General features: G+C 48.2%; 11 protein-coding genes across 11 annotated transcripts; 1 reads left to right on the top strand and 10 right to left on the bottom strand.

The window, feature by feature from the left end:
* Positions 1 to 315: 315 nt before the first annotated feature.
* N7471_009069 (uncharacterized protein) lies at positions 316 to 1,898 on the bottom strand (the record flags this gene model as incomplete). The annotated part of the gene is made up of 3 exons (XM_057281788.1): positions 316 to 854; positions 914 to 1,639; positions 1,694 to 1,898. 3 exons carry the CDS (start codon positions 1,896 to 1,898, stop codon positions 316 to 318), a joined length of 1,470 nt encoding a protein of 489 aa, XP_057132671.1.
* A 3,671-nt stretch (positions 1,899 to 5,569) lies between these two features.
* On the bottom strand, positions 5,570 to 6,175 carry N7471_009068 (uncharacterized protein; the record flags this gene model as incomplete). Its single annotated transcript, XM_057281787.1, has 1 exon — positions 5,570 to 6,175. The coding sequence occupies one exon, from the start codon at positions 6,173 to 6,175 to the stop codon at positions 5,570 to 5,572; it is 606 nt and encodes a 201-aa protein (XP_057132670.1).
* Positions 6,176 to 8,147: 1,972 nt separating this feature from the next.
* Positions 8,148 to 8,966, bottom strand: N7471_009067 (WD40 repeat domain-containing protein; the record flags this gene model as incomplete). The annotated part of the gene is made up of 1 exon (XM_057281786.1): positions 8,148 to 8,966. The coding sequence occupies one exon, from the start codon at positions 8,964 to 8,966 to the stop codon at positions 8,148 to 8,150; it is 819 nt and encodes a 272-aa protein (XP_057132669.1).
* A 1,365-nt stretch (positions 8,967 to 10,331) lies between these two features.
* Positions 10,332 to 12,091, bottom strand: N7471_009066 (uncharacterized protein; the record flags this gene model as incomplete). The annotated part of the gene is made up of 2 exons (XM_057281785.1): positions 10,332 to 11,932; positions 11,998 to 12,091. 2 exons carry the CDS (start codon positions 12,089 to 12,091, stop codon positions 10,332 to 10,334), a joined length of 1,695 nt encoding a protein of 564 aa, XP_057132668.1.
* Positions 12,092 to 13,994: 1,903 nt separating this feature from the next.
* N7471_009065 (uncharacterized protein) lies at positions 13,995 to 15,746 on the bottom strand (the record flags this gene model as incomplete). Its single annotated transcript, XM_057281784.1, has 4 exons — positions 13,995 to 15,095; positions 15,150 to 15,390; positions 15,452 to 15,543; positions 15,612 to 15,746. The coding sequence occupies 4 exons, from the start codon at positions 15,744 to 15,746 to the stop codon at positions 13,995 to 13,997; spliced, it is 1,569 nt and encodes a 522-aa protein (XP_057132667.1).
* Positions 15,747 to 17,137: 1,391 nt separating this feature from the next.
* N7471_009064 (ankyrin repeat domain-containing protein) lies at positions 17,138 to 17,467 on the bottom strand (the record flags this gene model as incomplete). The annotated part of the gene is made up of 1 exon (XM_057281783.1): positions 17,138 to 17,467. The coding sequence occupies one exon, from the start codon at positions 17,465 to 17,467 to the stop codon at positions 17,138 to 17,140; it is 330 nt and encodes a 109-aa protein (XP_057132666.1).
* Positions 17,468 to 18,416: 949 nt separating this feature from the next.
* On the bottom strand, positions 18,417 to 20,525 carry N7471_009063 (uncharacterized protein; the record flags this gene model as incomplete). Its single annotated transcript, XM_057281782.1, has 3 exons — positions 18,417 to 19,058; positions 19,110 to 19,902; positions 20,371 to 20,525. 3 exons carry the CDS (start codon positions 20,523 to 20,525, stop codon positions 18,417 to 18,419), a joined length of 1,590 nt encoding a protein of 529 aa, XP_057132665.1.
* A 362-nt stretch (positions 20,526 to 20,887) lies between these two features.
* On the bottom strand, positions 20,888 to 22,928 carry N7471_009062 (oxidative DNA demethylase; the record flags this gene model as incomplete). The annotated part of the gene is made up of 2 exons (XM_057281781.1): positions 20,888 to 22,706; positions 22,765 to 22,928. The coding sequence occupies 2 exons, from the start codon at positions 22,926 to 22,928 to the stop codon at positions 20,888 to 20,890; spliced, it is 1,983 nt and encodes a 660-aa protein (XP_057132664.1).
* Positions 22,929 to 23,477: 549 nt separating this feature from the next.
* On the top strand, positions 23,478 to 24,254 carry N7471_009061 (uncharacterized protein; the record flags this gene model as incomplete). The annotated part of the gene is made up of 1 exon (XM_057281780.1): positions 23,478 to 24,254. The coding sequence occupies one exon, from the start codon at positions 23,478 to 23,480 to the stop codon at positions 24,252 to 24,254; it is 777 nt and encodes a 258-aa protein (XP_057132663.1).
* Positions 24,255 to 24,760: 506 nt separating this feature from the next.
* Positions 24,761 to 25,360, bottom strand: N7471_009060 (DUF4291 domain-containing protein; the record flags this gene model as incomplete). The annotated part of the gene is made up of 1 exon (XM_057281779.1): positions 24,761 to 25,360. One exon carries the CDS (start codon positions 25,358 to 25,360, stop codon positions 24,761 to 24,763), a length of 600 nt encoding a protein of 199 aa, XP_057132662.1.
* A 962-nt stretch (positions 25,361 to 26,322) lies between these two features.
* Positions 26,323 to 26,910, bottom strand: N7471_009059 (uncharacterized protein; the record flags this gene model as incomplete). The annotated part of the gene is made up of 2 exons (XM_057281778.1): positions 26,323 to 26,622; positions 26,683 to 26,910. The coding sequence occupies 2 exons, from the start codon at positions 26,908 to 26,910 to the stop codon at positions 26,323 to 26,325; spliced, it is 528 nt and encodes a 175-aa protein (XP_057132661.1).
* Positions 26,911 to 27,992: the final 1,082 nt, after the last annotated feature.

Here is a 27,992-nt window from a genome sequence, read left to right as displayed (position 1 = left end):
CATTGAGTATTCTCTCCTATCGTATTCCATGTAGAGTGGCCCCAACAGAAAAAAAAAAAAAAAAAAAAAAAAAGCAATTGCGGGTATGAATAACAAGATATGAGAAAAGCAGAGACCACTCCATAAGATCGGACAAAAAAATCAGTATAAACCGACCTCCAAGTCGAAAAAGTCGAATAGGGATCGCATCTATAAAAGGGATATATGATACCAAGAGAACAAAGTCAAAAACAAAGTCGTTGATGATAGGTTGTGCGTGACTAGTCATATCTCATACACAGCTTCAGCCTTCCTCGCACCTCAACCATACACCCGCTACCGCCGCTCATACTCAATGCCCTGCATAGGCGCACTAGAGCCATTCATAAGGGGCGGTAACGTACGCGGCTGCTCCTGAGTCACGCCATTGCCGAACCCACTAAACACAGGGCCCTGGCTATTGACCTGGTTGGAGCTCATTTGGTGGTGCTCGAAGATGGATGGGGGCCGGGAGGCGCCATTGGCTTGCTGGTTGAGCTGGGCGCGCATTTCATCCATCTCGGACTGCATGACGGCCCGGTCGCGCTGCGATTGCGCAACAGTTTTCTCCAACATCGCTATATAATCAATTGCCCGGGTGAGCGTTTCCCATTTGCTGGATTTGTTGGTTTGGCCCGGTGGTAGACGCAGCCGGAGTGCTTCGAAGCAGTCTTTCATTTCGCTGCGCCGTTTGCGCTCGGCGAGTTTGTGCGTTACGCGCAGTTCGGGCGTGCGGCTGTACGGGGTGCTGCCGGGCGGGCCGTCTTCTTCGCCGATTAACTCTCGCACAGCTTTGTGTTGGAGGGAGTGGTGGTGGTGTACATTGTGGGGTAGGTCTGGAAGATTATTAGTATTGTTGCGCATGGAGTGTGTTGTTTTGGCTGGATCATCTTACCGTGTTGTCCGCGTGGCATCCGTTCCGAGTACATGCTGTTCATAGACTCCGCCATGCTGCCCTTTCGGGAGACAGGGGGGTTGGACTCTCCCTTTGAGGAGACAGAGCTTGAGCGCGCCATGTCCGGATCGGGGAAGGCATATGCCATACCCGCCGTGGGTGCTTCAGCGTTGTAAATCTCCGACCGAGGATTCGAGGAAATGGCCGGCGCGGTGCGACCGGCTGCGAAACTCCGCTGTTGGTCTGTTGCGCGAGGGCCCAGCGGAGAGAGTGGCTGGCTGCCTCCTGAGTATCGAGGTCCCCGGTATGAATTCATGTCGGTCGGAATCCCTCGCTCCCTTTGTAGACTTGAGACGATCGACGATTGGGAGGCATTGGTGCTGTGGTAGGGCGAGGCTGGGTTAATGGCCAGAGAACTGATTCCTTGGTTCATGCGACTGTCGACACTGCTGCGCCGGGATTCAGTGGTTTCTGCCACACTCGTCCGTTGGGAGGGGGCTTCGTAGTTCTGGTTGATGGAGGGGAGGGTGGAATTCGGCTGGCTGAAGTTTGGAGAGGGTTGTTGAGTGCCAGCGGAGGAAGGGGTGGTGGATTGATCGTGGGGGTAAGGGGAGCGGTCGAGAGCCGGGTGTCCGCGATTCGGCGAAGGTTGCGACGCGGATATGAAGCTGAGGGAGGGATAATTGTTGCCGGTGCCATTGGTTGCCGTGGAGTAGGTGGACGATCCTACATGGTCAGCACCGCGCCGCTCCCATTCCATACTGGGTGAGGGTCTCCTACTTGTGCTTTGCGGCATTGACCAATTCCCCGAGTCACGCTCAATCGTGTTCAGTGAACCATTCCCGGGGGATTTCTCCGAGGGTGCTCCAGTACCAGGCATATTCGCGGTGAGAGTCGAGATGGAGGGGAGGGTTTGCGTTGAGCCTCCAGTAGATTGAGGCCCTGACACTGCCTCCCATGGGCGATGTGCGACAGAAGGATCCATGGTGGGAGTGTCTGAATCAGGCGGGGAAAACAGTGAAGAATCGAATATCAACCCGCTCTTTTTTTTTCCTTCCACACTATCGCATATTCCAAATCGACAGGGTAGAAATTGAATTCGAGAAACGATTCACGGTGAAACCGTTTCGTAGTGAGGGTGTAAAGTTTCCAGGTTCGCGCAAGGTAAAAAGGCTAGATCGAAGGTTAGACGTAAAGACGTCCAGGCAACACAGATCAAGCTTACCGAAAGGAACGTGGCACGGGAGTATAAAAGTATTAGGGTATAGGATATTATGAAGTAGAGAGGGAAGTAGAGAGTGTGTAAAGAGTGAAGAGTAGAGAGAGAAAGAGTAGAGAGAGTAGAGAGGAGAGATTAAAGAATAGAAAATTGGAGACTCGAAACCCGAAAGCCTCGAGTCGTCTGAAACTCCTCTTTTCTTTTTTTTTTAACCTTCTTTTTTGGCATCCCCTTTCTTAGGATAATAATATTAAATTAAATAACAGAAATAAAATATATAGAAAAAGAGAAAAAGAGAAAAGAGAAAAAGAAAACCAAAAGAATGTACTGGTATTACCGCCAAGGCTCTTCTGCAACTCTGTGTGCCACGAGGCTGACCCTGGGGAGTAAGGACTATAGTTATGCTATACTTATTACTTATTGGTTTTATTAGCTTTATTAACACCATTAACTTAGTCTTTTTCTCTCTATTAATACTCAGTACTCTCTATTATATCCACGTATCTCTCTATATCCACACATATATGCTACACAATCTACTAATAAGTGCATTCCTGAAGGAAGATCCCTGGGAAAAGCAAGGAGAACACGTTTCGTTGCATTGAGAGTCTTCACGTCATCTTTGGAAGATTTCCACATTGAATATATAGAATACTATTGTTACAATACACCCCCTTCACGTGGCTTCTCCCTTGCAGTCTCTTCCCACTTATTGAGTCTCCTTCTCTTTCCATCCAGTCAAGCTGCATTCGCGACCGGGGGCTAACTGCACAATCCCGTTTGGGAGATTAAGTACTGTACGAAGTACGGAGGTACCCAAGTATATATTATGTATATTATGTATTATGAATAACAAAAAAGAAACATAGTGACGTTGGACACATGGCATGAGGATGCAGGGTTGATCGGCAGTCTCGGGGGGCAAATAGTAGCAAATACATATTTTCTGCTTCGGTTTGTTCGGGAGATTGGGCAACGTACAGAAGTACCCAGTACGGAAGCCCATCCCTGTCAGTTTAATCCTTGTCCTCCATGCGAAAATGTCTTTTCTTCAGTCCCACACATGGCATATCTTTTAGTCCTTTACTCACCGAAGGTATATTTGATCACCATATCTTATGATATATATTATATTTTATCCTATAATCTTATAATCGTATAATCCTAACAATCGTTATAATTCTTAACCTTATAATTAGTATTCATGTATATATTACCCTCTAACTAGCTAAAACATGATCCACTTTCTCCCCTACATATTTCCTGTCTGTAACACCTCGGACACAAGCCGAAAAGTGTCACGGATCACCCACGCTTCCATGAGCTTGAGCTTCATACCCCCATGCAACCACCCGTCCCTGCCGCCCAAATCATCACATGTTGACCTGTCAGAGTGGACTACTTGGGTAGTACGGAGTACTATGTCGCGCGGCTATTTTCACCTTCAAATTCACGGGGCTATGAGGGTAATATCCCGGGTTCCGAACAGTTCAGTGTGACCTGGAGTCTTGGCGAATATGACCAAGCTTATTTGATTTGATTCTGGATCTGGATCTACCCTAGTTATTTATTGATTCAACTACGTACATAGAGGTATCAGATACTATTCTATAGTACAATATAGTCTCATAGTCTATTTCTTTTTGGGAAGATTGTCATTACCTTAAGGCATGGGGTATTTACCTAGGTACCCAAGGGGGGTAGCCACCTACGCCACTACAATCAAAAAAATCGCGTTGCCTGGGTGGCTTTTGGGTGTATCGATTTGATCTCAACTCCGTTTGATCGGCTGGTTCGTCCAGAAATAGATCTAGGCTAAGTCGTTTGTACCGTGTAAATATAAAATACACAGAATCCACTAAAAACCAAAACAAGTTAAATCCGTCCACGGGTGCATCGGCCCAAACCGACGGTCTAGCCGACACCGCCACACTGTGGCTGCAATAACACGTCGTCGCTATTCACATGCACTGCACAACGTCCAGAGACAAAGTAATTTAGGCACATTCAATACAATAATAAACATATGCATGTCAAGTACTACTGTCCATCATCTTCCCCTTCCAGCATGCCACATGGCACCATCGTCGCCTTGCAGAATGTCTCGAAGATCGCCACCCGATCTACGGCACATTCCTCGAACCTCTGACACGGTAGCACTTCTCCATACTTGACAAAAGGACACATCTTATCACAGACTCCAAGCTGTATCTCTGCCAAACACCTGGTCCTCAGGGAAAAAAAAAACTGCTCCAAAACAACAACGGGAATTCTGAGTACGACTCTATCTCTACAACGTTGTACGCCCTCAGCCTGCCTAATCTCGGTCAAGGGATGGGATCACACTAGCTGTCGCGCGAGCTTAGAGTTCGTTATGTCAATAGTGCGTGGCTCATGCGAATGCCTCCTCTCTCCCATGGTTCATGGCCCATGGCAATCCCCATGCTCTCCCATTCCATCTGCTCGGAGCCATCATGGCAATACCGTGGCCCTTGCCCATTCCCGCGTCCACGCCTATTTTGGGGGCCGTGGTCATGGACCGTGTCTTACTGCCCTTTCCCAATAATCTGTCTTGACAGACGGGTCGTACCGTCCAGGGATGTAGGTACTTTTTTTCTCGTTTCTATTTTGTTTTTTTTGCTTTTGCCTCTTCTAATTCCAATTCCAGCTCCTATTCCTCGCATGGCAGTAGCCCCTTCGTGCAAATAATGTACTGGACTATGAATTCATTTGAATAGTGTCTCCACAGTCTTCGGAAAAAGTCTCCAGCACGTAATCCGATCCCGTGCCTTAATGCGCATGCACTACTACCTATTACTTCGCTATACTCCGTACATATGTATACAACGTACGGAGTACATTGCACATACCTGCTTATTTGCATATGTATGTGTAGAATACTGAACTGAGTACTCCGTACCTCCCAACTCAAAATCCTGCTCTGCCGACGATCCTCGCACCGGCTCCCGTTCCCCGAAGCTGGGGAGCGCACAGCCAAAACTTAGAGGTTACATGCAGAAAAGGTTGGGAAATATCATACCGGGATTTACATCTAGAATGTGAACACAGATCCAATAATCAATTATTGTCCTAGATATCCATTGAGACCAGATCCCATCTTGCCCATCCGTAACTTCCACCGGCGTGTCGCCTCCCAACCACCTCCGTAGTACAAATATTTTGTACCCACCTGGGGATTAAGCATTGTTAGCTACTCCACTAAAACAATATTGGCGCTCTAATCTGACATGCTGTTGTTTCTACATCCACCCGTGACTGAAATAATACCAAAATGGCTTCCCTGTGTTCAAAATTGGTTCTGTCCAATATCGCCCAACCTCGTCTGTTTAGTATAAAATGCCCTCTCCCCCCCCCCCTCCTCCTTACACATGATACCACAATACTCCACTTCAATCTTCTATATAACACGTATAATCTCAAGCCTGACTCCCACAACTCCTCGACACCGACCGCCTCCCCAAACTCTTATTCCGAAGCGCGAAGTTCCTCGCCTCAGCTTCGATATCATCCACATTCCGAGTGAGCATAATATAGCCCTCGTCATCCAGCGCAAAGAGAGCTTCCTTGAGCCACACCCGGCAAGTGATTCTCTCGCGGAATCGGACCGAATCAACGAGTGGGATTTGGTGAAGACGTTCGAGAAAATGCGCGTGGAGGATTGGGTCTAACACTCCTATCTTGAGGGCCCCGAGGAGTGATGAATCATAGATGACGGTCTGGTCGGGTAGATGTGGGAAGCGCCAGATGGTTGGATCGATGTCGTTTAGTAGATGGTAGATGGAGCCTGATGTTGGACTCTGGTGTAGATAGAGGCGCCAGTGGAATGTGTAGCTTTTATCGCCGCGGTCTGATAGGAGAATGTAGAGGCCGTTGAGTCGAAGGTGAGATGTGGTGTGTCTATGTCGGACTGGCCGGTGTCCTCTGCTGTTGGCATATCGGATTGATTGTAGAAGTCGTGTGTTAGGATCGCAGAAGTGATGGTTTAGATGTAGTGATGGTGGGATGAAGGAAAGACACAGCATGGTTTATGTCATTTTCTTAGTCTAATCACCTTCTCGTTCATTGTCTTGACGCTTATTCTGCATATAGCGCTTAGTCCGAGTAGTTCATTGGTTTGGCCTAATGTTCAGTGTTTCGCGTTTAAGTTGAGGTCCCAGGGCGCTAAACAGGACGACTAGATGAGCACCACAGCGTAGAATGGCTATTAGGCTAGTAACGGATAAGTTAGAGAATTTAGAGGGACTAAAACAACCCTGTTGGTACCTAAACTCGTAGTCCCAATGTTATGGTAGTGCCTCAGGCTCCAAGGTGTCAATGGATCCATCCACTTTTCCCAACCTCGGCCCATCCCGCCCGCGTACATCCGTCGAACAGAAGTTCATCATACGGAATACTCCGTAGAACACCCAGGATCGACGCGATAATCTGGCTACTTAAATCCACTTGGTTTGCAACTGACCACTCCATTTGGTGAATCCCTCCGGATGAGGTCCCTAATCTGGAATATGCTGCTCAATCCATCTACTATTATAGGAAAGGATCCACGACACGCCACAATGGTCGTCCAGCACAAGCCCTGCGAATCAAAACTCGACCGAAGACATAATCCTTCGATTTAACCGTTAATTGAAGGCGAGGCTCCTGCTGCCCTACGCCACTCGCCATATCAGATACCTTAGTCCAGAAATGCAATGATCCACGCTTTTTTATGCTGGATCATAAGCCTTCGGACATGCATCCGACCATGCCTAGATGATCCTACCGTTTGTACTTCGTACCTTCACCCCCCGATAACCAGGTATGATTGGCAGATCATTCCACGATCTCCCTCCCCTTGAAATCATCGTGGCACACCCCTTGCCTGCCACAAACTCCACTGGGGATTCGTCCTCTTCTCGGTTTAGGTACTGTCGCGTGTCAAATGTCAAAAGACCCTGTAGGAAGGGGTAAACTCAATACATAGTCCTGGTGGAGTACCGGTTCCCAAACATGTCTTGTCTTGCATCTCGAGAATTCCACGGGGAATCATCGCCGCTTCTTGGGTTACCTCCTTACTGGCTATGTTCTGCGCCATGTGCACCCCCCCTTTTCCTCTGTCGAGGTACGGAGTACATAGTTACATGCATCGTACATGTGCACTACAACATAATGTTGTAGATGGCTGAGATCATCCACTTGTGTACATATTTTGTGCTTTTAGATTTACATTTTTTGTCGATTCCCTCCCCCACTACCCCCAACTTGGGTGTAATAATTATGGGGTTTTTTTTCTGCATCGAAAGTATCGGAAATAGCCCTTAACAGTCCCTAATTAGTACCCAATTATTCCTTCCTTGCTGTGTCTCAGATCATTTCGCCTCCCGAGGTCGATTTACCCCGCCATGTGCTTGTTTCGATTCGCGCCGGCTCTCGCGATCGTCCCGCGTGTCTTGTTATGGGTTTCAATTGCCGCTATGGATGATGTCAGTGGTTGTTTGGAGAATTCGAGATTGAGATTAGACCCTGTTGCTAGGCGCTGGTGTAGAGATTTTTACATTTGATGCATCGTAGGCATATTGTAGTCCGGTTGAATGTTGAATGTTGAACTCAACGAATTGGTTGGAAACGCGAATATATATTTGCGGAAATATTGGTCCAACGACATTGCAGCAATCGCGATACAGCCGCTACGAGTACTAGCCCGTTCTTGTTACCCTCGAGGACGAGGGGACCATTTTTGACTCCTCTATTGAACAGTTTCCATAAATGTCGATTGCTATTGCCGTCGCTCCCGGCTGGTCATTATCCCTCGCTCCCTAGCAACCCATCCGCCCCCGGGCGTACGTCTCCAGCGGAACACTCACTTTTTAGGTGAAAAGCTCGACCATTTCCTTATTCTTTTACTCTTCTCCGTACTCTCCGTCTCCTCTTTTATCCCCTCGGAGACCTTGGGAGGTATGAAGATGGAGTAATAATATGTAAATAAATAATTTATACGATAATCACACGCTAGTCTCATCCAATCACGCGACTTGAATCGCAACTTTGGATTGCAATGTCTTGAGAGAGCGTCAACGCTATAACACGACCCGACGAACAGAGAATCCCCACACAAACTCCTGCCTGTGTCTCGCATATAACGAATACAGATGGAAAGGCCGGGCGATACTCTGAAGGCAGCCATATGAGATTTTCTCCTCGATATGTTATCCAGGCCATGTCATCACTCAGGCCATATCCTATTTGTTGTTCCACAGCAGAGGATAGCCTGGGAGAGGAGGTCAAGTCGAGATTATCATTGATCAAATCGAATATGCCAGCAATGGTATGCAAGCGATTGTGAGTCTTTTTATCAAATTCGAGAAAATCGGGCACTTCTTCACCAACAGTATCGATAGACTGTTGATCGGAATCTTGCGCGGCAGGCAATTCAACATCAATCGATGAGATGCATTGTCCAGTGGCTGAGTCCCAGACCTGGACAACATAATCTCTACGTCTGCTGTCATTAATCATTAATGCGAGCCAACGTTCATCCAGAGACCAGGACATAGATATGACTCCACCATCATACACACCCAGAACTGCTGTACATTGCCTGGTCTCCGGGTTCCAAATCTTGACTGTCTGATCTTCTTCTGACGCCGACGCTAGTCTTCCACTCTGCGACCAGAGCAAGCAATTGATTAGTCCGTCGTCATGGCCCTCGAGAGTTGATATGCGCTCCCCAGTGACCGGGTCCCAGATCCGAACTCTTCCGTATGACCCGGATGCGAGCCGGTAGCTATTATGGAACCAGGCAATTGAAAATTCGTACATGCTATCGGGGAGCATTGATGTGCGGCCGGTTATCGGCTCCCAGATTCTTACTCCATCAAAATATACCGATGCAAGCCAAGTTCCATTTTGTGACCAGGCAAGTTTTTCCTTTATAAACTTGCCGTATTTTCTAATCGTTGATCTGGGATTTTTGATTCTTGGATCCCAGATTCCAATTCCTGTCCCAGCTGACGCGATATGTCTTCCATCCGGTGACCAGGCAACTGAGTATACCCATGAGCGTTGTAGGTCAAAAAATGTTGAACAGTCTCCAGTAGCTGTGTCCCAGATTCGAATTGTGTTATCCTTCGGGCTTCCTGAACTTGTCGCAACTAGGTTTCCATCCGGTGACCAGGAAATTTGTTCAACAAAACCATCATGTTTCTCAACGCCCGATACACAATTTCCATTCGTCGTGTCCCAGATTTTGATCGTTTGGTCGGCTGATGCCAGTCGGCTTCCATCTGGAGACCAGACAGTTGGACTAACAGGGCCGCTATGTCCGGTCAGGATAGACAGACAAGCTCCATTGTCTGGGTCCCAGACCCTCACAGTCCCATTCCTTGACGCTGAAGCGAGTCGACTTGCGTCTCGCGACCAGGAAATGTACCACACCATACTATTGTCGCCCTGGAGATTTAAAATACATTGACAGCTGACTGCATCCCAGATTTGGATAGTATGCCCTGACGCTGAGGCGAGTCGCCTACTAGGCGACAACCAAGCCAACGACCTAACGTAACCTCCATGTCCCTCAAAGATAGATAAGCATTGTCCGGTGTTTGGGTCCCAAACTCTAACTGTTTTATCAGCTGATCCTGATGCAAGTTGCATGAAATCTGGCGACCAGGCAATTGTCAATATTCGCTCGACATGTCCGCGGAGAGTTGATATGCATTGGCCGGTGACTGGGTCCCAAATTCGGATAGTCATATCTCTTGATGCCGTGGCGAGTCTCTTACCATGTTGTATCCAGGCAATACTCTGCAGGTCATCCTCGTGTCCTTGAAGAACCGATATGCATTGTCCTGTGGCTGTGTCCCAGATTTTCGCAGTTGTATCTTCTGATCCCGATGCGAGGCGCCGGCCATCTTGGGACCAGGCAATACAGTAGACTTTTCTATCATGGCCTTCAAGAATTTGAAGGCATGCACTCCAGTCATCTTGGATTGTTGGCTCGTGGATAATCCAGTCTACTCTCTCTTTTGGTAGCAAAGCTTGGTCATGCTCTGGGCTGGGCTGAATATCAGAGACGAACTGTATACCTGTAGCGGGCCGATCTCAATTCCCACCTTGTGGTATCGTATAAATCGAGAAGCGTCGTGGACTCGTTGAAAGAGATTTGATGGCTTCAGTTCTTCTTATCATATTGTGGTTTATTTAGTGAGATGAGATGCTCAATTCCAAGTCAAGGTGACGCCGAACCTTAAATAAACCCTCAAGCTTAAGCATTGCCTCTATGCCCTTTGGAACGTTTCTTATTAGGCAAAGCGCTTCAATCCAGTGAAGGTATTTTTGCTGTAGAAAGGTGTCCACGGACTGGAGATCGTGGAGCTCAAGATCTGCGCTCTCACTACAATATCCATCTTGAAGATGATGAACCCAATAAAGACAAGAGTAGTGTGCTGCTGCTAATGGGTTCGGACTCGGCTGTCTAACTTGGTCAATTTGTAGCCCTGGGAATGTGATCTCATAGATATTACGACGAAGTGACGTGGTCATAATATCTATGGAGCGTGAAAAGATTGCGTGGTGCTCGGCGGGTACACCTCTTGGGAACACTTCATCCCGGGCCTTAATAGTCAGAAAGTCCCTTGCGGACTGATGAACAAAGAAGACGGTGTTTTCTCGTAATGTCAGAAATGAGCCACACAGTCTTATGATGTCCGAGAGAAAGCCGTCGGATGGGAGGTCGTCGTCTTCTGTCGAGATCTCGTCGGGCATATCAACCAAGGCTCCTAGTTCATTCAATGTGATAGGCCGGTAGACAGTTGAAGCCACACTGAGTATTCTGTTGCAAAGCTCTGCATCCTCGGACTCGCGAATCTGCTGCAGCATTCGCCTATAGAGGGAATCAAGTCCGGGAGGAAAGGAAGTCAGTAGTCTAGAAGTGTTCCAAGGCCTGGCCTTGGCTAGCACTTCATACACCAATGCTACCCAGAGAAAGGTATCTTCGGCGTTCAACATGAGATGACGAGTGATGACATCCCGAACGGCAGCCGTATACCTCTTTTTCTCTGCCAATTGCTGAACTTTATGCTGAATGTAGATAGTAACGGCCTCAGAAATAGAGGTCGCGTTTAACTCCAGCGAAAGTCTTGTTTTTTGAGTTACGACCTCAAAATACTCTTCGATGATCGGCCAGTTTCGACTAGAGACAATCCATTTCACGCGTGCGTTACCAGGCGACGATGTCTGGGCTATGAGATCAACGAGGAGAGAGAGGTCTGTGGTACATTCATCCAGCGCGTCGACGATGAAATAAGTGTCTTGCAAAGTTGGGTCCATTAGAATGTTCGATAAGATGGCGGACAAAGTCTGCCACGCATTTGCATCCTCGAATAGTTGCTTTCCGGTCTGATCGTACCGTCTTCGGATATGGTGGATAACAGAAGGCTGCTCGCAAGCAAGCATGAATATTAAGCCGCGCAGAACCGCAGTGGCATTATTGGTGCGCTCATCAGTTGCCTGGCAGAAGAAGTACGACATATTCATGGCAGGGTTGTCAATTGAGCTTCTTAACGCATCGATAATGCCGCAGAGGAGCATAGTCTTTCCTTTTCCAGGATCACCTTGAATCCAGAGAAGACGAACCTCCTCATCCAAGCGCCACTTTTGGAAATCATTGTTCTGCAGCACCCAGCGATACGAATCTTTGAGGAGTCCTCCCTTGGCTTTCTCAATGCGAGTCTTGTCATCGCGGGGGTTGGTCGTTTGTAGATCCCGTAGACAGGTCTGATCTGCTGATATTTCTGGTCGTTCTACACGCAGGAAGTGAGTATTAGTTAGCTCGACCAAAAATTTATTGGTTTCATTCTTAACCAACCTTGGGGGTGATATATATTATTGGTGATATGGCCGCTATTGTAGCCTACTTGAGTTCCGCAGTTTGCACTATTGAAATATGCCGCTGAAGCCATCATAGATGACCAGCCTTTACGGGAAAGACTGGTTGTTATAATAAGAACCCATGTGGCTGAACGAACCCCATCAGTTCTACCCCTCATCAGGTGACTGCGTTGAACCCCAAAGGGGGTTAGACACTGTGTCAGCAGTGATTTTTACTGCGGCAACACACGATATGCATATGCCATAGACCTCGTTTTCTCTTTATTCGTTTGTTTTCATCTGGGCAGGCTAGAACTCCACGGCCCCGGGTCTTGCCCGGGTGGTCCCCCCATAGCACATGAGTTAGGCGACAACAATCGTTGCTAGCAATGAGGATGCCAGGTAGGCTTTGCATATTACACCGGCCTCCTACATATACCTCATAATTCTTGCTGAAATCTCTGTTGCATCTCATTTATGCTATCCTTGGTTGAAGAGCTGGTCTTCTATTATCAATATATGGAGAGAGTGGGTTGGCAGGGTCCATTTCGTGTCGCGGAGGGTTATTAGACAGCCATTTTGCCTCTATTGAGATATTGATTCTTGAACCCCCCTACCATACCTCCTCATGATAACTAGGTGGATCTTTCAATCAACTAATATCTCTCGAAAGCGATTGAGTCACAGGGCTGAGCTGTTCCACCAACTTGGGGCGGGGCGGGGCGGTGTGGGATGGTTATCATAATGGGGAGAAGTACGGAGTACAAATCAGATTGAATGTACGGAGTACATGGTCAGCTAACTAAACTTGACATAATCCCCGTTCCTTCCTTTCCAAAAATGTCTCACTCATTGAGCTCCTTCTCTCTTTGTTGTTTCTACCTGGGCAGGTTAGGGCTTGATCGCCCGCTTAGTTAGCACGTGCTTTCGTCCAACTTTTCAGCGAACAACCTCAACTTCCCTTTAACAACACTAGCACGATCTCGCTGGCAAGTAACTCGGCAACAAATATCTATGGTCCTATGACTATCCTTCCTTCCTTCTCATAATATCCAACCAACCGATCCCACTCTCCGACATATCATCTCTCCAACAGCCAGCAAATGTGAATTACTACCGTCCCTACAGTTTCTACCGGCCTGGGGTCTTCATCTTCGTTGGCGCGTTTGGTTGCTCCGGCTTGACTGGGACCGTGGACACTAGCATCAGTATCCTCCTCTGGATTCCCTACATACTTAGTCCTTATTATCTTTTTTAATCGACCGTTTATGCATTTTCGAACAGAAACAATTGATGAAAATGGGCGTCCTTTTACCGTACGCCGCCCACTGATCGGGTTCCGCTCCTGTGAGCAGACCATACCCCTGGAAGTCCTTTAGCGGGGACTCTATCGTGCAGAGAGCGACGAAGACGACCCTCGTCTCTGTGATGGATATCGCTACGGGCCCGCAATCTTCCGCATCTAGACGCCGCGGAGATGATTACAACTAGAATATGAGGACCTGTGTACGAAGCTGCATAGCACTCAGGGTTCAAACCCCATTTTAGGGGGGAACCTTGTGGCCTGAATGCCTGGATTGGCACCGCTTTTTGCACCGCTCTATAGTTAACTAGTTAGTTACAGTGTAATGTAAATTCTTAATACATCAACATGAAGCTTTTGATCCCATACAAATCTATACATCTCTATTTTTCAAGGTGGTTGACAAGCTCTCTCTCTCACTACGTATACGTATGAAAAGCTTCATGTTGTTGCAACACTACGGCCAGAGTACTTTGACTATTAAGGCATGTGTAATAGCAATTCAGGTAATTATTTTGATTTTTCGGCCTCTCTAAAGTAAGGCACTAAGGCACCAAATCCCTACTAAAATGGGATTTGAACCCTGAGTGAGTGCTATACAGCTTGGTAGACAGGCCCTGAGATATCCACCCCGCCATCATCTCGAGGGTGGCTGCAGCTGCACGAGGCCATTACGAGCCAAGTCTAATTCGTCACTGCACAGGCCATATCCATCCTGCCTTTAGGCTAGGATTGTATCGACTACCTGGAATAGGCTCTACCAGTCGCCTAGTCAACATTAAATCAACTGGTAATGGTCTTGAGTCAAAGTTGGATGTTCTGGTATTCCCCAGGTGACGCTTGATTGCCTTTGCGAGTCCACTGCTGCGGTCGCTGTCAACCGTAAGGTTGAAGGAAAATGAATTTAGAGCGGGGAACCGATTGTCCAGAAGCTGGATTAGTTGACTTCGAAGTAAGTCAACATCTTGTTCAGTTTCCAACCTTGAACTGGTGATTTGCCCAACCTGCATAAAATCCAAGGATGGAAATGTGATTTTTTCAGACTCATCGGCAAGAAGCGTCAATTCTAGATCAGTCATGAGTTTCAGTTCGTACAGACAAGGACAATGGCGAGCCAGGGATATAAGCGATACAATGGAAAGCTCTACCGTAAATGGGAGGGACAGGACGGCCAGGTGTTTCCATTTGGATACAAGAGTCTCGAGCAACTCATCCGTAAAGCCAACGTCACACTGAAAGTTATCTCCCAATTCCAGTCTTCGAAGCTCAGGACAGCCAGAGGCGAGCTTCAAGAGATCTTTGGGCGAAATGAGAGTTGGGTGTTCGCTGTCGAAGATAATATCTTCAAGGCGCGGACAGTAAGATAAGGAACCGAGTATGTGATTTCCTGGGTGCAAAGGGATGTCGATTTGAACGAGACGGACTCCCTGGAGATGAGGCAAATTTGGTAGCAATAGTTGAAGGGCTTTCTTCTCCGCTGCAATTTCGAGGTAGCGCAGCATAGGAAATAGGATATCCTGAGGACTCTCGTCAATTATGCGGGCAAGTACCTCCCAGCGTAGTTGTATGCTATGACCAAGACCGAGCTTCTCGAGATTTGGACGTAGCATGATGTTTGATAGAACAGCTTCGTCTATTATCGGCTGCCAACCAAGATGCAGTTCGAGATGGCTGATTGATGGCATGTTCTCCAAGAAGACCATGAAATCCTTTGCAGTTAGGGATTCGGTCATCCCTTCTTCATCGACCAGGCGATTATCCAACAAGAAATATCTTAATATAGGTGCATGCATCTAAATTGTCGTCAGCAAGTACCCGAGCCCCAAGTTGTGACGCTGCTTGCTTACCTGAACTTGTTTCAGAAACCATCTGGTGTAATATCCACCGAAGAGCTCCAAGGAAACAACACTAGGCGACAAGAACTGGGCCATGTCTGTCTCCTTCATATTCCCACTCCCCAAATCTACAATGACAGACCGAACATTCGGGAAGGTGAATTTCTTCTCCCTAAGCAGATCGATAATTGAGTATGACACATCTGAATCATAATCATTCTCGATGTCCAAGTGACGAATTTTCCTTGTGTACCTGTTTGTGATTGTTAGTACGGATGCCTAAACCATGCAAATGCATCTTCAAATAGGCTGACCAATCTCGTTGCTCTTGTGAACATTTAGCTAGACCCTGCAATGGGGCGGATAAGGATTCAATTTCACGGCGATATGATTTTCGCCAAAGCGTCTGAAGGTATGCATTAGGCCTATTACAACGGCGAGGAAACAAAGATAGAAATGGTTTCATTTGCGTACATTTGTTGCCTCATTTGCCCAAAGGGAGTTGACTTGGGCAGCGGCGAATAAGGTTTTGTGGTCGACATGCTGAAGTACATTTGCAAGTAGTTCAGGCATTTGGAGCGGAGTTTGACCCATGCTGCTCGTGGGCATTTTGACAGACACTGTGTTGGGTGATTAAAGAAGCAAGGAGTTGTTGTCGTTACAAGGCGACAGGCAGCAGCCAGAGTCAAAACAGCCTTTTAGTTGGGCTCCCCGCCACCCTAATTAGGAAAGTGGGTAATTTTCATGATACCAAGACCACCGGGAATTTCCAAAAGCGGCAGTCCCTGTTCTCGTATTACTGGTAATTTATGAGGCATAAGAACAACGCTCATAGCTGGCTCGATCTAAGCCTTAGAGTTGTCGTGGTTCGGGCCTTCTTCTTCTTCTCGGCATACCCAGACAGCTGATCGGGGGCAATATGTCGGTGGGTCAATTGTTAACTGATACATTGTATACTGCATAGCACTGCCTACATAGTATGTAGCCGTATGTACCGGATTTTAGGCCGCGGATGCGAATTTCCCGACCGGGGTGCCGCCGCTTTATAAGGGCGCTCAGGGTCCTGCTCACTCAATATCTCACAGCACAGGGTGGTCACTCAGTGACCAGCTTCACTTAATTGTACTTAGTAAGCAGGCAGATAGTCCACGGGTTAACTTAGTGATGCTTAGGGTATTCAGGTTATGCTCACCTAATCACTCAGGTCGTGCTCATTGAGTACTATATCAACTATACGTCAGTAGCCTAGACTAACGAGGTATTCCCTAGCTACGGTGAGAAAATATATAAAGGTTGAAGTAAATCTAAAAGGTAGTAGAACCTAAGCGTATCTTTACCTCGGAGGGTCTATAGAGAGACTTTACGATCTTTAGCTAAATGTATATATACATAACTATACATAGTAACTTAGGTGAAAGTAATAGTGGCGAAGGCTCGTTCATGTTTAGATGCTTGATAAATTCGGATTTGTCCTCATTCTAGAAGGGGTGTCACAATTTTCTGCCGACTGTACTCAGTTGCTTTCACCAAAGCCTCCTCTGGGTTGAACCAAAATCAGTGTCAGACATTCGACACTCGGGCTCCCAGGCATTATAAGCATTATACAAAGGGTACATATTCCTTTTGCTAGTAGAATGCACGGGGAACACTTTTGCTAACGTTGCAATGTGCTTGGGGGCAAAATTATTCGCGAATTTAAGATCTTCAGGGTATATGTGAGCTCCATGGCGGAACAATATTTCCATGATACCGCTCTGATGAGAAGTAATTGCTTCGCGAATTGCACTTTCACGGTGGTTTGGTAAATCCGGATCTATTCCGTGTGCTAGGAAGAGGGTGACAACTGCTTCTTGACCGAGTGTGATTGCTTCCAAGACGGCTTTTTCTCCATCAAACCCTTTATCCAATAGCACCTGGCAAATCTCCACTTCGCCGATCTCTGCTGCAAGCCCCAAGAGATTCAACTTGCATTTCTCGGTTTCGCTCGTGGCGAGGAGCATTTATAGTGCTTTCTTGTTACGTTGCGAAACAGCTTCACGTAAATGTCGATCATCGACATCGGCACCGTGGGCTAAAAACGCTTTGATAACCTCTTCGTGACCTTTCTCAACTGCCAAGTATAAAGGAGTCATCCAGACACCAGCGAACACCGTTTTGACGTCGGAGCCATTTGCCAGTAAAAGGTTAACCAGAGTCAAATGGCCGTATGCGGCTGCCACTGATAATGCTGTTGATTCGTGCCCTGGTCCTCCACGTGGATTTATAGGTTTCCTAGGAGCATGTCGTTCAATGTACTTGTAGTTGATATCTGCCCCATGGCGAAGGAGCATTGATACTAAGGTTGTATCACAGGATACAGCGGCAAATGGAAGAGATGACGAAGCATCGTCGCCGGGGCATGAAGAAGAAGACAATAAATATTGACGACCTGCGTTTTTCCTTTTAATGTCGCCTCTTTGATAGGAGCTAAGGTAAATCTGTTGTCCTTATCCAAGGGAAGGGTCGACCCGCTAATGAGGATCTTAATAACTGAGAGAAACCCGTTTTTCGCCGCTAGATGTATAGGTGTTTCACCTAGGTTGTTCTCAAAGTCTGGTTCCAAGCCCGCGTTCAGAAGAAACTCGACAAGCGCCGAATGCCCATGTTCCGCAGCATAAAATATCGGGTGCTCTAAACGACATGAACATGGGGCATAGTGTCTTAATTCAGGTTCTGGTGGGTGTTCTGCATGGATGGGTCGGTCTCTCACACGGTATCCCTCTTTGATAAATTGGGCTACCGCAAGGGTTGATCCCAACTTGGCTGCCTGAAGAATGCCATCCCCGTTCGGGTGGTGAAGGTTACATCGATACAACAGGTGCTTTAGCAGGTAATAAAAGCGGCGGTTAATTTGTACCAGCGCGTTAAGATCTTTTTGGGATTGCAATTGCTGCCAAATCAGGAGTATGACTTCGTTCGACACAGTCAAAATGGACATTGTGAATAACGGTTCGGGATGCGGGGGTTGACAAGGGAGATAGATGTAAGGGGAAGAATTAATACGGACTGAGGCTTTAAAGGGCTTGCTCAATTTTATTCTCCCCATCAAAAAGGGGCAAGAGGTGAACACTAAGATGGAAGGGGAAAGGTCTCGGCAGGCATTATCCGGTACATATGTTTTCAACCAACTTCTCGTTAATATTTGCTGCCTGTACATACACGTATAAAAATGATTCGGCAATCAACCTGCTTCACGAAGCTGAAACTTATGGCACCCTGCTCAAACTGGATCCCGATACTTCAATCCACTGTTGACTCCATCTCCCGCCTTTGTGCAAGCCTCTCTGACTTACGAGTACCAACTCTTGGTACTCGACGCTCGACTCCACGCTCGGACAGGCCCCTGCAATTTGACTTTCCGCCAGTACGACGTCTGAAAGCAAAGCGTGGACCATCCTCGGCAATCGATATAATCTGCTCTAAGGCGCGGTGCGGTGTTGAATGTAAGCAATTATAGCACACTTTCTCCTGGCGCTCCCTTTCCAAATGCACCAGCTCAGGCTCTTCGCCTATAATCTTGGGTGGTGACATGTCAAAAGTCAAGGTATTGAACTTGGCGTCTCTTTGTAACATTCCCTCGGGAAGCTGAAAGGGCATTCGTTTGCTTAGTCCGGATTTCAATGTCAATTTTTGGAGTCTTCCAGATCCTTCTGACATGTCCGCGGACACGGAGCTTGCGTTATATTCTCGATATCGGGTGGCAAAGAAATTGGAACCGATCTCTGTTGCCGCCTTGTAAGTTAATTCGGGCTTAAAGGAATGACAACTCTCATCCCACATGGTGGGGAGAGGATCATGCACCAAATTGCCAACTCGTGAATGGAGCGCTATTGTTTTGAGCCGTGAAAAGCCACGGGCCAAAGTGTCTAGAACATCTTGAGGCTGAGACTAATCAGTCGATCATTCTTCAAGGAGACCAGGAGATACTCATACCCAATCCTCTGCCTCAGTCTCGCGCTCAATATCCAGTTCCAGATTTTCGAGTTCGGGACATAGTGTGTCCAAAGAAATCAAGTCCGCGTTTCCAAATACAGCGCGAGAGTCTAGACAATTCCAAGTGTCGCCAATATGAACACAGAGGTTGACCAAACGGGTATGCCGAGCAATGGCGTGAAGTGGAACGAAGCAGTTCAATATTTCCAGATCCACCAGTGTGTCAAAAGCAACCAAGAAACTTTCGAGGCTTCGGCACAGCTCTTCATTTTGAACGGCACTCCCTGTGATTCTGAAGCACTTTAAATTATTTAGACGGTCTGTCATGACCTCAAGATTCTCAGGCGCAAACAGCCCCTGGCCGATCTCGAGAGACGAAAGATTTGACCAATTGAAACGATCTTGCCAACCATGCCACATCTGGCTACCAATATAGTATTGATAAAGGGCCAAATGCTCGAGAAAAGGAAAAGGTTTGTGAATGCCGGATCCCTCGAAGTCGTCGGGCGTTCGACCAATTAGTGTTTCATTCGGGTGTCTCGCCGCCCAAGAACAAGACTTCAGGTTGGGACAAGAAGTGATGTAATTTAGGAAGTTGTCAGTCTGTGGTGGAGGATGCTGCCCGTTGATGTCAGACTTGGTACCCCACACAACACTGATCAAGGTCACACGTGGGAGGGAGCGAAGACAGGGCTTTTCTCCGTCCCCTGCGAGTAAGTGAAGTTCCGGCTTTTGACGATGCTTCTCAATGCTTGTCATATAGTTGTCGCTGAGATCGCAAGGCACTCCGAGCCTGTTACAGGTGTTAGTCACTCTAGGCATAGAAAATCTACCTAAACATGGATATGAACATTCATACCTTACTTGACTCAGGTTCGGGAGGCACTCTATCAACTGCGATAAAGGCTGTTTGTCTGTATCCGTCGTCCATGGGCCCCTCGTAGTATACTGTGGAGTGTACTTCCGATAGGGTGAGATGGTAACTTCTCGAACAAAACACCGCGGTGAGTCGTGTGAGGTATCTAGCAGCCTATATAAAAGGCCGCCAGCATTCCCTACCAGAGTATCTTCTGACATCTCGAAGCTGAGAGAACGATATAAAAAAGAAGTCGCCAGATCATTCATAGCTTTCGAGACGAGGCAGAGACTGGCCAAATCCTTATTTGTCTCGCGGCACACATATGATTCGTTAAGCTTGTAGGCCATGAGACTTGAATATTCGGGCCAACATAGGCTTTCACACACCAGATACCATGCGTACCACGTTGAGTCTGTGAACATGCACTTGGCTTTCTTGATAAGCTTGCTTTCTGAGGCGGGGCCTTCAGAAGATGCAAGCTGGCTTTGTTTCTGTCTTTGGACTGATGTTCCAGGCTCTGGTAAGCGACCAGTCACCGGTTCTCGATGGGAGTTCATATTGGGACTAGAATATATGGGTGCAAAATGCAGTGCAGATCAATGAGATATTGTTAGGATCGCGTGAGTGGTTGAGAAAAAAAGGATTTGGAAAGGGGGTTTGTTTTTATCAAAGTCGGGCTAAAAGAGCTAGTGTTGCGTCTACTAATTGTTACGTTGTAGGGATCCCAGCCCAGAGTTTCTGGTATACATGCCTATGTCGACCTCTCTGGGCATAACATAACCTTTAGAAGCAAGGTCGGTATTCGGAGGTAAGTAATATATCATCAAGTCAATTCAAGTCGTATATGCGCCATATATAATATCTACAATCTTTTTTTGAAACATATGCACTGCAGTCATGCTGCCATAATGATTATCATTTACTCTTCGTCCTCGTCCTTGTCCTCGTCCTCGTTACCATCTTCTTCATCTTCATCATCCTCCTCCTCAAACTCGACCCCAATCTCACCAGTGATATCCCACCGATCACCCTTAGCCGCAGCACTGACATACTTGACGAACTTGAGAGTGCCGCTATCCCGCAACACAATGCTGAGCCGGTTCCATCCAGCCTGCGTGCTGAACAGAATACCATCATCCTCATCTGCACCCGCCGATCGGTAGATAGCCGGATCGGCCTTGGTCTTCTTCCGACCCAGGACTTGGTCAGCGTTCTCGGCATCTTCCTCCTCCTCATCATCATCTTCATCCTCATCGCCAGCCATGTAGATTTCGTACCCGCCTAGAGCAGGACCTTCCACAGCGTCGTCGGTTGTCTTCTCCTTCGGCTTGGATGCCTTGGCAGACGAGCCATTGGCTTCTTCACCCTCATCCTCATCCTCATCATCATCTTCCTCCTCCTCCTGTTTCTCCCACCCCGTGCTCGGGGTAAGGCAGAGCGAGAACTCAAGCCGAGGCTCCTCGCCTTCATACGCACTAGCAAGAGTGTAGTCCGCCCCGCGACGGAACCGTCTCGCAAGCAAATTGTGGCTCGTGAGGTGGTCCACACCAGTAACAAGTCCAAGCCACTTCCGGAAAGGCTGTGACGGGAACAGCACGTTCAACAACTCCTGAATCGGGTTATCGGTATCCTTCTCGCCAGAAGCATGCTGGTACAAATACCGATGCTTGTGCGGAGGACGAGCAACCGTCCACCCGCGCTGCGCCTGGATCTCATCCGCAGAAGCAGGAAGAGCCTGTCTCTCCTGATCCTCGATGTATGCGCTCACACGCGATCCAAACTTATCACTCAGGAAATGCTCCAGGCTGAGCGAGGACTCGGCCGAGAATGCATCTGACATCTCCTCAGCGATATCGGGAGTCAGGTACGAAGGCGCAATGTACTGAAGCAGGAAGGCTAGGTCGCTCTCTGTGAACTCGCCCTCGGTCTGCTCTTCCACTTTGCCCTTGCCCTTGCCTTCGACTTCGGGCTCCTCCCAGGACACCGGCTGCGGCTGCGGCAGGTCGTAGATATCGCCGCGACCCTGTAGCTGTGCCAGACTGCTGCGCTCGGCGAGCTTCTCTTCCAGCCCTTCTTCGTAGCCGTCTTCGCCTTCTTGTGGGATGTGGAACCAGCCGCTGATCGCCATGCGCACGCGCTTCTTCGTCTTGTCTTCGCCCTCGCGTGGGTGGTACACTTCCTCGACATCGTGGAAGCTCTCGCCCGGTTGGACGGTGAAGAAGCTCAGCTGGTTGAAGGCGGGAGGGATGGAGAGGCTGTAGTCCGGGCTAGGAATCTTGACATCCTCGCCGTTGGCGTCCTTCTCGGTCGTTGTCGGGAACAGGCGTAGGGCACCGCCCCACTCGGCTTGCCAGGGTGTGTCTGGGTCGGTCAGGTAGAGGATGTAACTGAGGCGGCGGCTGCCGATGACATCGTCGTGGCACAGGAGGTGGCAGCCCTCGGTGTAGACGTTGATGGCCATGTCAGTCTTTTGCCCGCTCAGCTTGCCGGAGCCAGTCACGGAGGACAGGTATTCGCGGAACCGTGCTGAGTACATCGCGTCGCGCAGCTTCAGTACTGATGGCAGCTTCGAGAGGGAGGAGTCATCCAGTCCATCGAGGTTGGCGAGATCGCCAGACTGGAAGATCTTGTAGATGTCTGTTTCCTTCTCGGTGAAGGACACTTGGGTTTCGATCTCATTGCGGACGGAGCGGAGCAAAGTGGGCTCGATCAGAGGGTGAATGACGCCGTGGAGGTAGCTAGAGATTCAGAAATGTTAGTCTTTTGTCATTGGGCCATTTCTCTGTGTATACATACGGAGAAGACTTGGCGTATTCGCCGGTGTACTTCTGCAGCTCCGCGGTGTCGAATAGGCCGTCGCGGAAGCGGGCAGCAGCCTCCTCGCTGGAGAGAGCCCGTTTCTTGGACTGGGGCATGGCATTGCCATCGATGGAGGCCCTTGCGTCTGTCTTGCGCTTCATTTTTGAGGTTTGTAGAGGAATGGGAGCTTCAACAGCGAGTGGTCTGATGTTTCATAGATTTTTCCAGGCGGTGAGGGCGCGTGATGAGGCGGTCAACTGTGTTGGTGTTGCCTGTCCAGCTCTAAGATGGAGATCACAATTCACTAAGGTTTAGTCTATTGTTATAGAAGTCTTAAATTTTTAGTTTAAATCTATCTAAATCTAGTTTAAATCTCAATCAATATTGCGTTTCAAACACCTGTATTCTAGGAGGCCTGATCTCTCCTCGTAGGTGAGTGGCGCATAGCCGAGACGCTCATCCCTATCCGATGTAAAACTAGCTCCTGCTTCTCTTTTCTTTATCTTTAGGATCTGAAATAGCAAAAGTTCCTTTATAACAGCCACATTCTTTGTTTTGATCTTCGAAGCCATCGCACATGTGATTGCGGCAAATCCAGGCACCGCTGTCGTCATAACCCGCATATCCCGCCTTATCACCGGAAAGACTTCGATTATCCCCCCACTTAGCCCCGACGTGCTTGATCCTCTTCAACTCCATCAAATCTCATTATGCAGCAACAAGGGGCTGAAGCCCCAACCCCAGATCAGCCGGGAACTCCACCTCGTCCGCCTTATTCCCCGGTGACACCCGTGTTTGCCCATCTCGCGCCAGTCCCCTCCAATGAGCCATCAATCGTACCGCCACCTGCATCTCCCTCTCCAACATCACACCTCCCTCCACAAACATATCCTAGTTATTCACACCCCCCGCCTCCTCCGCCCACTCCACCAGTCTTCAAGCCCCAACCGCCCCCTGTACCTATCTCCGAGAGCGAGAATCCAGATGCTATCGCGCTCCGTTCCGCCATCTCAATCCTGCAAATGCAGAAGCAGCAAAGTTTGCGCGACATCCAGGCATTGGATCGCATGAAAGAGGCCGCCGCTGCTGACCCAGAGGGGTTTGCGCACGAGCTGGCAGCAGGTCGGTTGAAGACCGAGGACCATGGTGCTGTGATCCAGTTCTCCGAGGACGATGCGAGGGATGACGAAGAGGATGAAGAAAGTTCAAAACGCACGAACCCAGACGGCTCACCGGCTTCGAATTTTGGCCATATCCCTGTTCCGCAGAATATCGTCCGTATGCCCCCAATCAACTGGGCCAAGTACCAGGTTGTTGGAGAACCGCTTGATCGCATGCATGAGGAGCAATTACATCGACCGAGCTCTGGGGAGCCCGGACGAGCGCGCGCCCCGGAGCATGTGTTGGCGTCGCCGTATCGGCCGTTGGTAGATCAGTTGGAGGGTCCGTCTAGACTCGGTCGCCCCAGCAAGGCGAAAAAGCCTTGAGCCCGCAAAGTGGCTTTCATGATTATGGGTTTATGGACTTTTACGAAGTTATGTACTTTACACCTTACGAACAGAGCTGGACTTGTGTGTTTCATTGATTATTTCGTATGATTGCTTGGGTTGGTTGGCGCTGTGTTTTGCGCACTTGCTGAAAGAAAAGACAGAGAAGGGAAATAGATGGGCAAAGTCGCTGATGGGTTGAAACAGTAGAGGACATAGGGGTGACAAATTTAAAGCATCTATAGACGCGTGGTGCTAGGTCGTTGATACACATGTTTGATGTACATGCCAAGTTCCAACCACATTTTAGATAGGGTCAAGGCAAGCTTATTCAAGAGTGCTTTGCTATCGGAGGTCCTAGGCAAGCTTCAAAAAGGTGATTTAGAGCAGAGACGCTTTTCTCCAGGTACAAATAGGACATAGGTTTGACTCTTATCGTGTACTATAAGGACAGAGCTGGGCTTCAATCGGTTAGCAGAGATAGAGGAAAGAGAGAACACCCATGCTTATTTCATCCTAAGATGCTCCTGCAAATCTTCAGGTAAAACAAACCGAGTTTCTTCAGGCAAACAACCCTTGGCAGCTTGAATATCTCCAATCTTAAGATATCCATCGATCTGCCTCATAGTCGCAGTCACATCAGTAACCGAAACAATCCATTCATCAATATATTTCGCAACAGCCTCTCCACTCAACCCGATCTGAATACTTCGATAACTCAAAGACCGCATTGAAATATCCCGCTCCGGATCCCACTGAACGCGCACTGGACTGGCACGCAATTTCTTACGCCACTCCTCCGGGCTTGTCTCCTCGTCAGGCGTATAGTGACTCAAACAGGAATGGCGCAATGCCCATTCGAATCCCTCCTGGGTAATCTCTATAGCAAGAACACGCTCCTGTCGGGACTTTCTTGCCCAGCCTGATCGGTATGCCATCCATAGGAAAGAGGGCTTGATCCATGTCATTCTCTCTCGTGAAAATGGAGAGACGAATGTTTGGGCTTTGAGTGCTGGCTCGGCTATCTCAGGGGAATAGGCTTGGTACACTGTGATTGTATTTGGGGTTTGTTTGGCTCGAATGGCCCGGTAGGTATTTGAGGCCATTATTGGATGTGCCAGGAAGTGTTGTGGAAGAGTTATAGATATTCGCAATGGAGGTGGGTGGAGAAATAATCATATGCGGGAAATAGGTAGTATGCAACGATGCAGCGAGATGTTGCAGTAAACGTGGGAAATCAGACTTTGACTTTGAAAGGTCTATAGAAATATCTTTTCTCTGTGCTTTTACACAAATAAACCAGTAGGCCTCATAGTACTGACTCATAGATTCGAGTCCACCACACCAAACCTAATCTGGACTCCGCGATGCACGAATAAATCTTGTTAGGTTCATTACGAAGAGCCATATCAGCTTGCTCACCTTCGTAATCATGCCCTGACGGAAAAGCCAAAATCCCCGCCAATAGAGTAGTCATCAGGACAAAACATCGAGAGTGTATGCCTTCTTTGAAAAGGGCCTCGGAATCTGCCACATTCCACAACTATAGAGGGAGGCTGCCCGAGACCCTTGCACTCACAAACGCGAATGTTCTCGAAGACAACGCAGCCTGATTTGGAAGTGTCTGATCCTAACATCCTGTCATGTTGCTTGGACATTGACCATTGACATGTACCGGGGAGCTGTAGTGCGGGGCGGTCTCTCCAACTTTGGAAGGTTGATCTGCGTTACCGCCCCACATGGCACTATGTATAAAAGTTTAAGTTAAAGAAGTTGTACACCTCGAGGGCTGGGCAGGGTCTACCTCCATGGACGAGTAAGGACCTCTTACTTTATCAAATTGATAGGCCTGTACTTTGTCTAAGGATCTCTCGACAAACTTATCAGGAATGGGTTCGAATCGAAATATTATTGACAGGAGTGTCTGAAGAATACCAAAAAGGGGGTTCCACCACGAAATACAAGACAAACGAAAAGGTTGGCTACTTAGTTCTTACTGAGATATGATCCATCATTCTCCCCTGGTAAAGAAGCGGTGGGTAAACATAGCCCGCAGTGTCTATGACCCCTAGAAATGCTTTCCAATGACCTTGTCGGCTGCTGCCATTGCGTCCCAGTAGAGCGCATGGGCCTCATGAACACGCTTTCGCTTGGTTTCGGTGGTCTCATGGATGTCCGAGATTTCGGTTCGCTCGAAGAGGGAGGCATCCAAGGTGCGGTCGTTGCACAGTTTGTTAGCTATACCAGAGTCTACAAGGCGCTCGGTGTTCTCCCTGACCCGTTCCTTGGCGTGGGCGTCGTCGGGCTTGCATGCCGCGAGTATATGGTTTTCACCAGCCGCGTTAACGGGAAGCTGGTTCAGGTGGACCTAGATTATCCAAGTCAGTAAAGGATTGGGGAGGGAGGAGCTGGAAAATAAGTGTCTTGCATTGGGGGCACCGGGTGGAATAGCGGTCTTTGAGGTCAAGACGCTCTGGCCGAGGGGGATCTCAGGGCTGGTTGTGGCAGCAGTGGGGGTGGTAGCTTCGTGCTCACCACGCTGCTGGTTGTACTGGATTATGGCTCGTCTCCAGGCAGCGTAGTCAGTAAGGCCCTCAGCGTGCTGAAGGGCCAGAATCTCATCGAAGGAGAGTGGGTGATCGTGGGATTCCTCCATTTCCGTAAGTGGTAGTGGGATGTCTTGATAATGTTAGCTCAGATGGATGAAGGCCACGATGGATGAAGGTTAAGATGTATGAAGGTGAATATGGAAGGGAGGAAAGGAAGAATACTTACTAGGAACGGTGGTGAGGAGGGTGTGCGGAATGGAAGGACACTCAGTCCGAGTGAGAGGTCCAAATTCTGGCAGGGCTGAAAGCGTTTCCTTCCAATATTGACTTCTTGGAAGATGAGCTCGGTAGTTGAAAGAAATGAAAATGTCAAGCAATTGTTTGTACGATCTGAAACCTTTGAAAAGTCAATCGTGAAGGACAGAGATGTGATAAAAAAGTGAGAGAAGTCTAAAAGGTACCATATGATGGTGCTGGCTGTGTCAATCGCATAATATCAAGTAATTTCTCTCATATAGAAGGTATAGAAGGAGCGATGGCTATATCTACTAGTCACTATACTAACGGGAAGCGGGCCCAAGACTTGAATACAACCTTGGAAGGAAACTACGATCAGTTCTCTTTCCGATTGATTTTGAATTTTCTATGGGCTGTAGTTAAGGTGATTTATCCATAGGCATTTTAGAAGTTCTCCTAGTTAAAATCACAAAAAACAGAGTTCCTTGTCTATCAGCTTTATTAGCAACCCACGGCGTGAAGAGCTTCTAATATTGCAGCATCATAGCCGACAAGCCAACCTCGCGAGCTGAACGTTCAAGTCCCTGGTATTGTTCCCCCAAGTCTAGTCCCAAGGCCGACAACTCTTTGCTCACACGGTCAGAGCTTTTGTCGGTTGCCTTCATCCCTCGCTCTCGAGCTTTTTCATCCAGCCAAACCGCCAGCTTCGCTTTGTATTCTCGGTCCTCTTCATCTGTTTTGCGGCGGAGCTCGGTGGCTTCATTCTTCGTCCAGAATAGATTGACCTCAAACTGAAGCTCTTGGAGCAATTTCACAAGGGGTGACTCGATTTGTGATTCATTAGTGGGGCAAAATTAAGACCAGATTTAAGGCTCGCTGATCGAAGTCTCAGGGTATCGTGAAGCGACTATGGTTGAAAAATATGTGCTGTCGTGTTTCCGGCAGGATTTGC

The sequence above is a fragment of the Penicillium samsonianum genome, assembly GCF_028829775.1.
Source record: "Penicillium samsonianum strain IBT 33392 chromosome Unknown utg000005l_segment0_segment0, whole genome shotgun sequence".
Lineage (NCBI taxonomy): Eukaryota > Fungi > Ascomycota > Eurotiomycetes > Eurotiales > Aspergillaceae > Penicillium > Penicillium samsonianum.
Note: the sequence above shows the minus strand (reverse complement) of the source record. Positions and strands in the feature narration are given on the sequence as shown.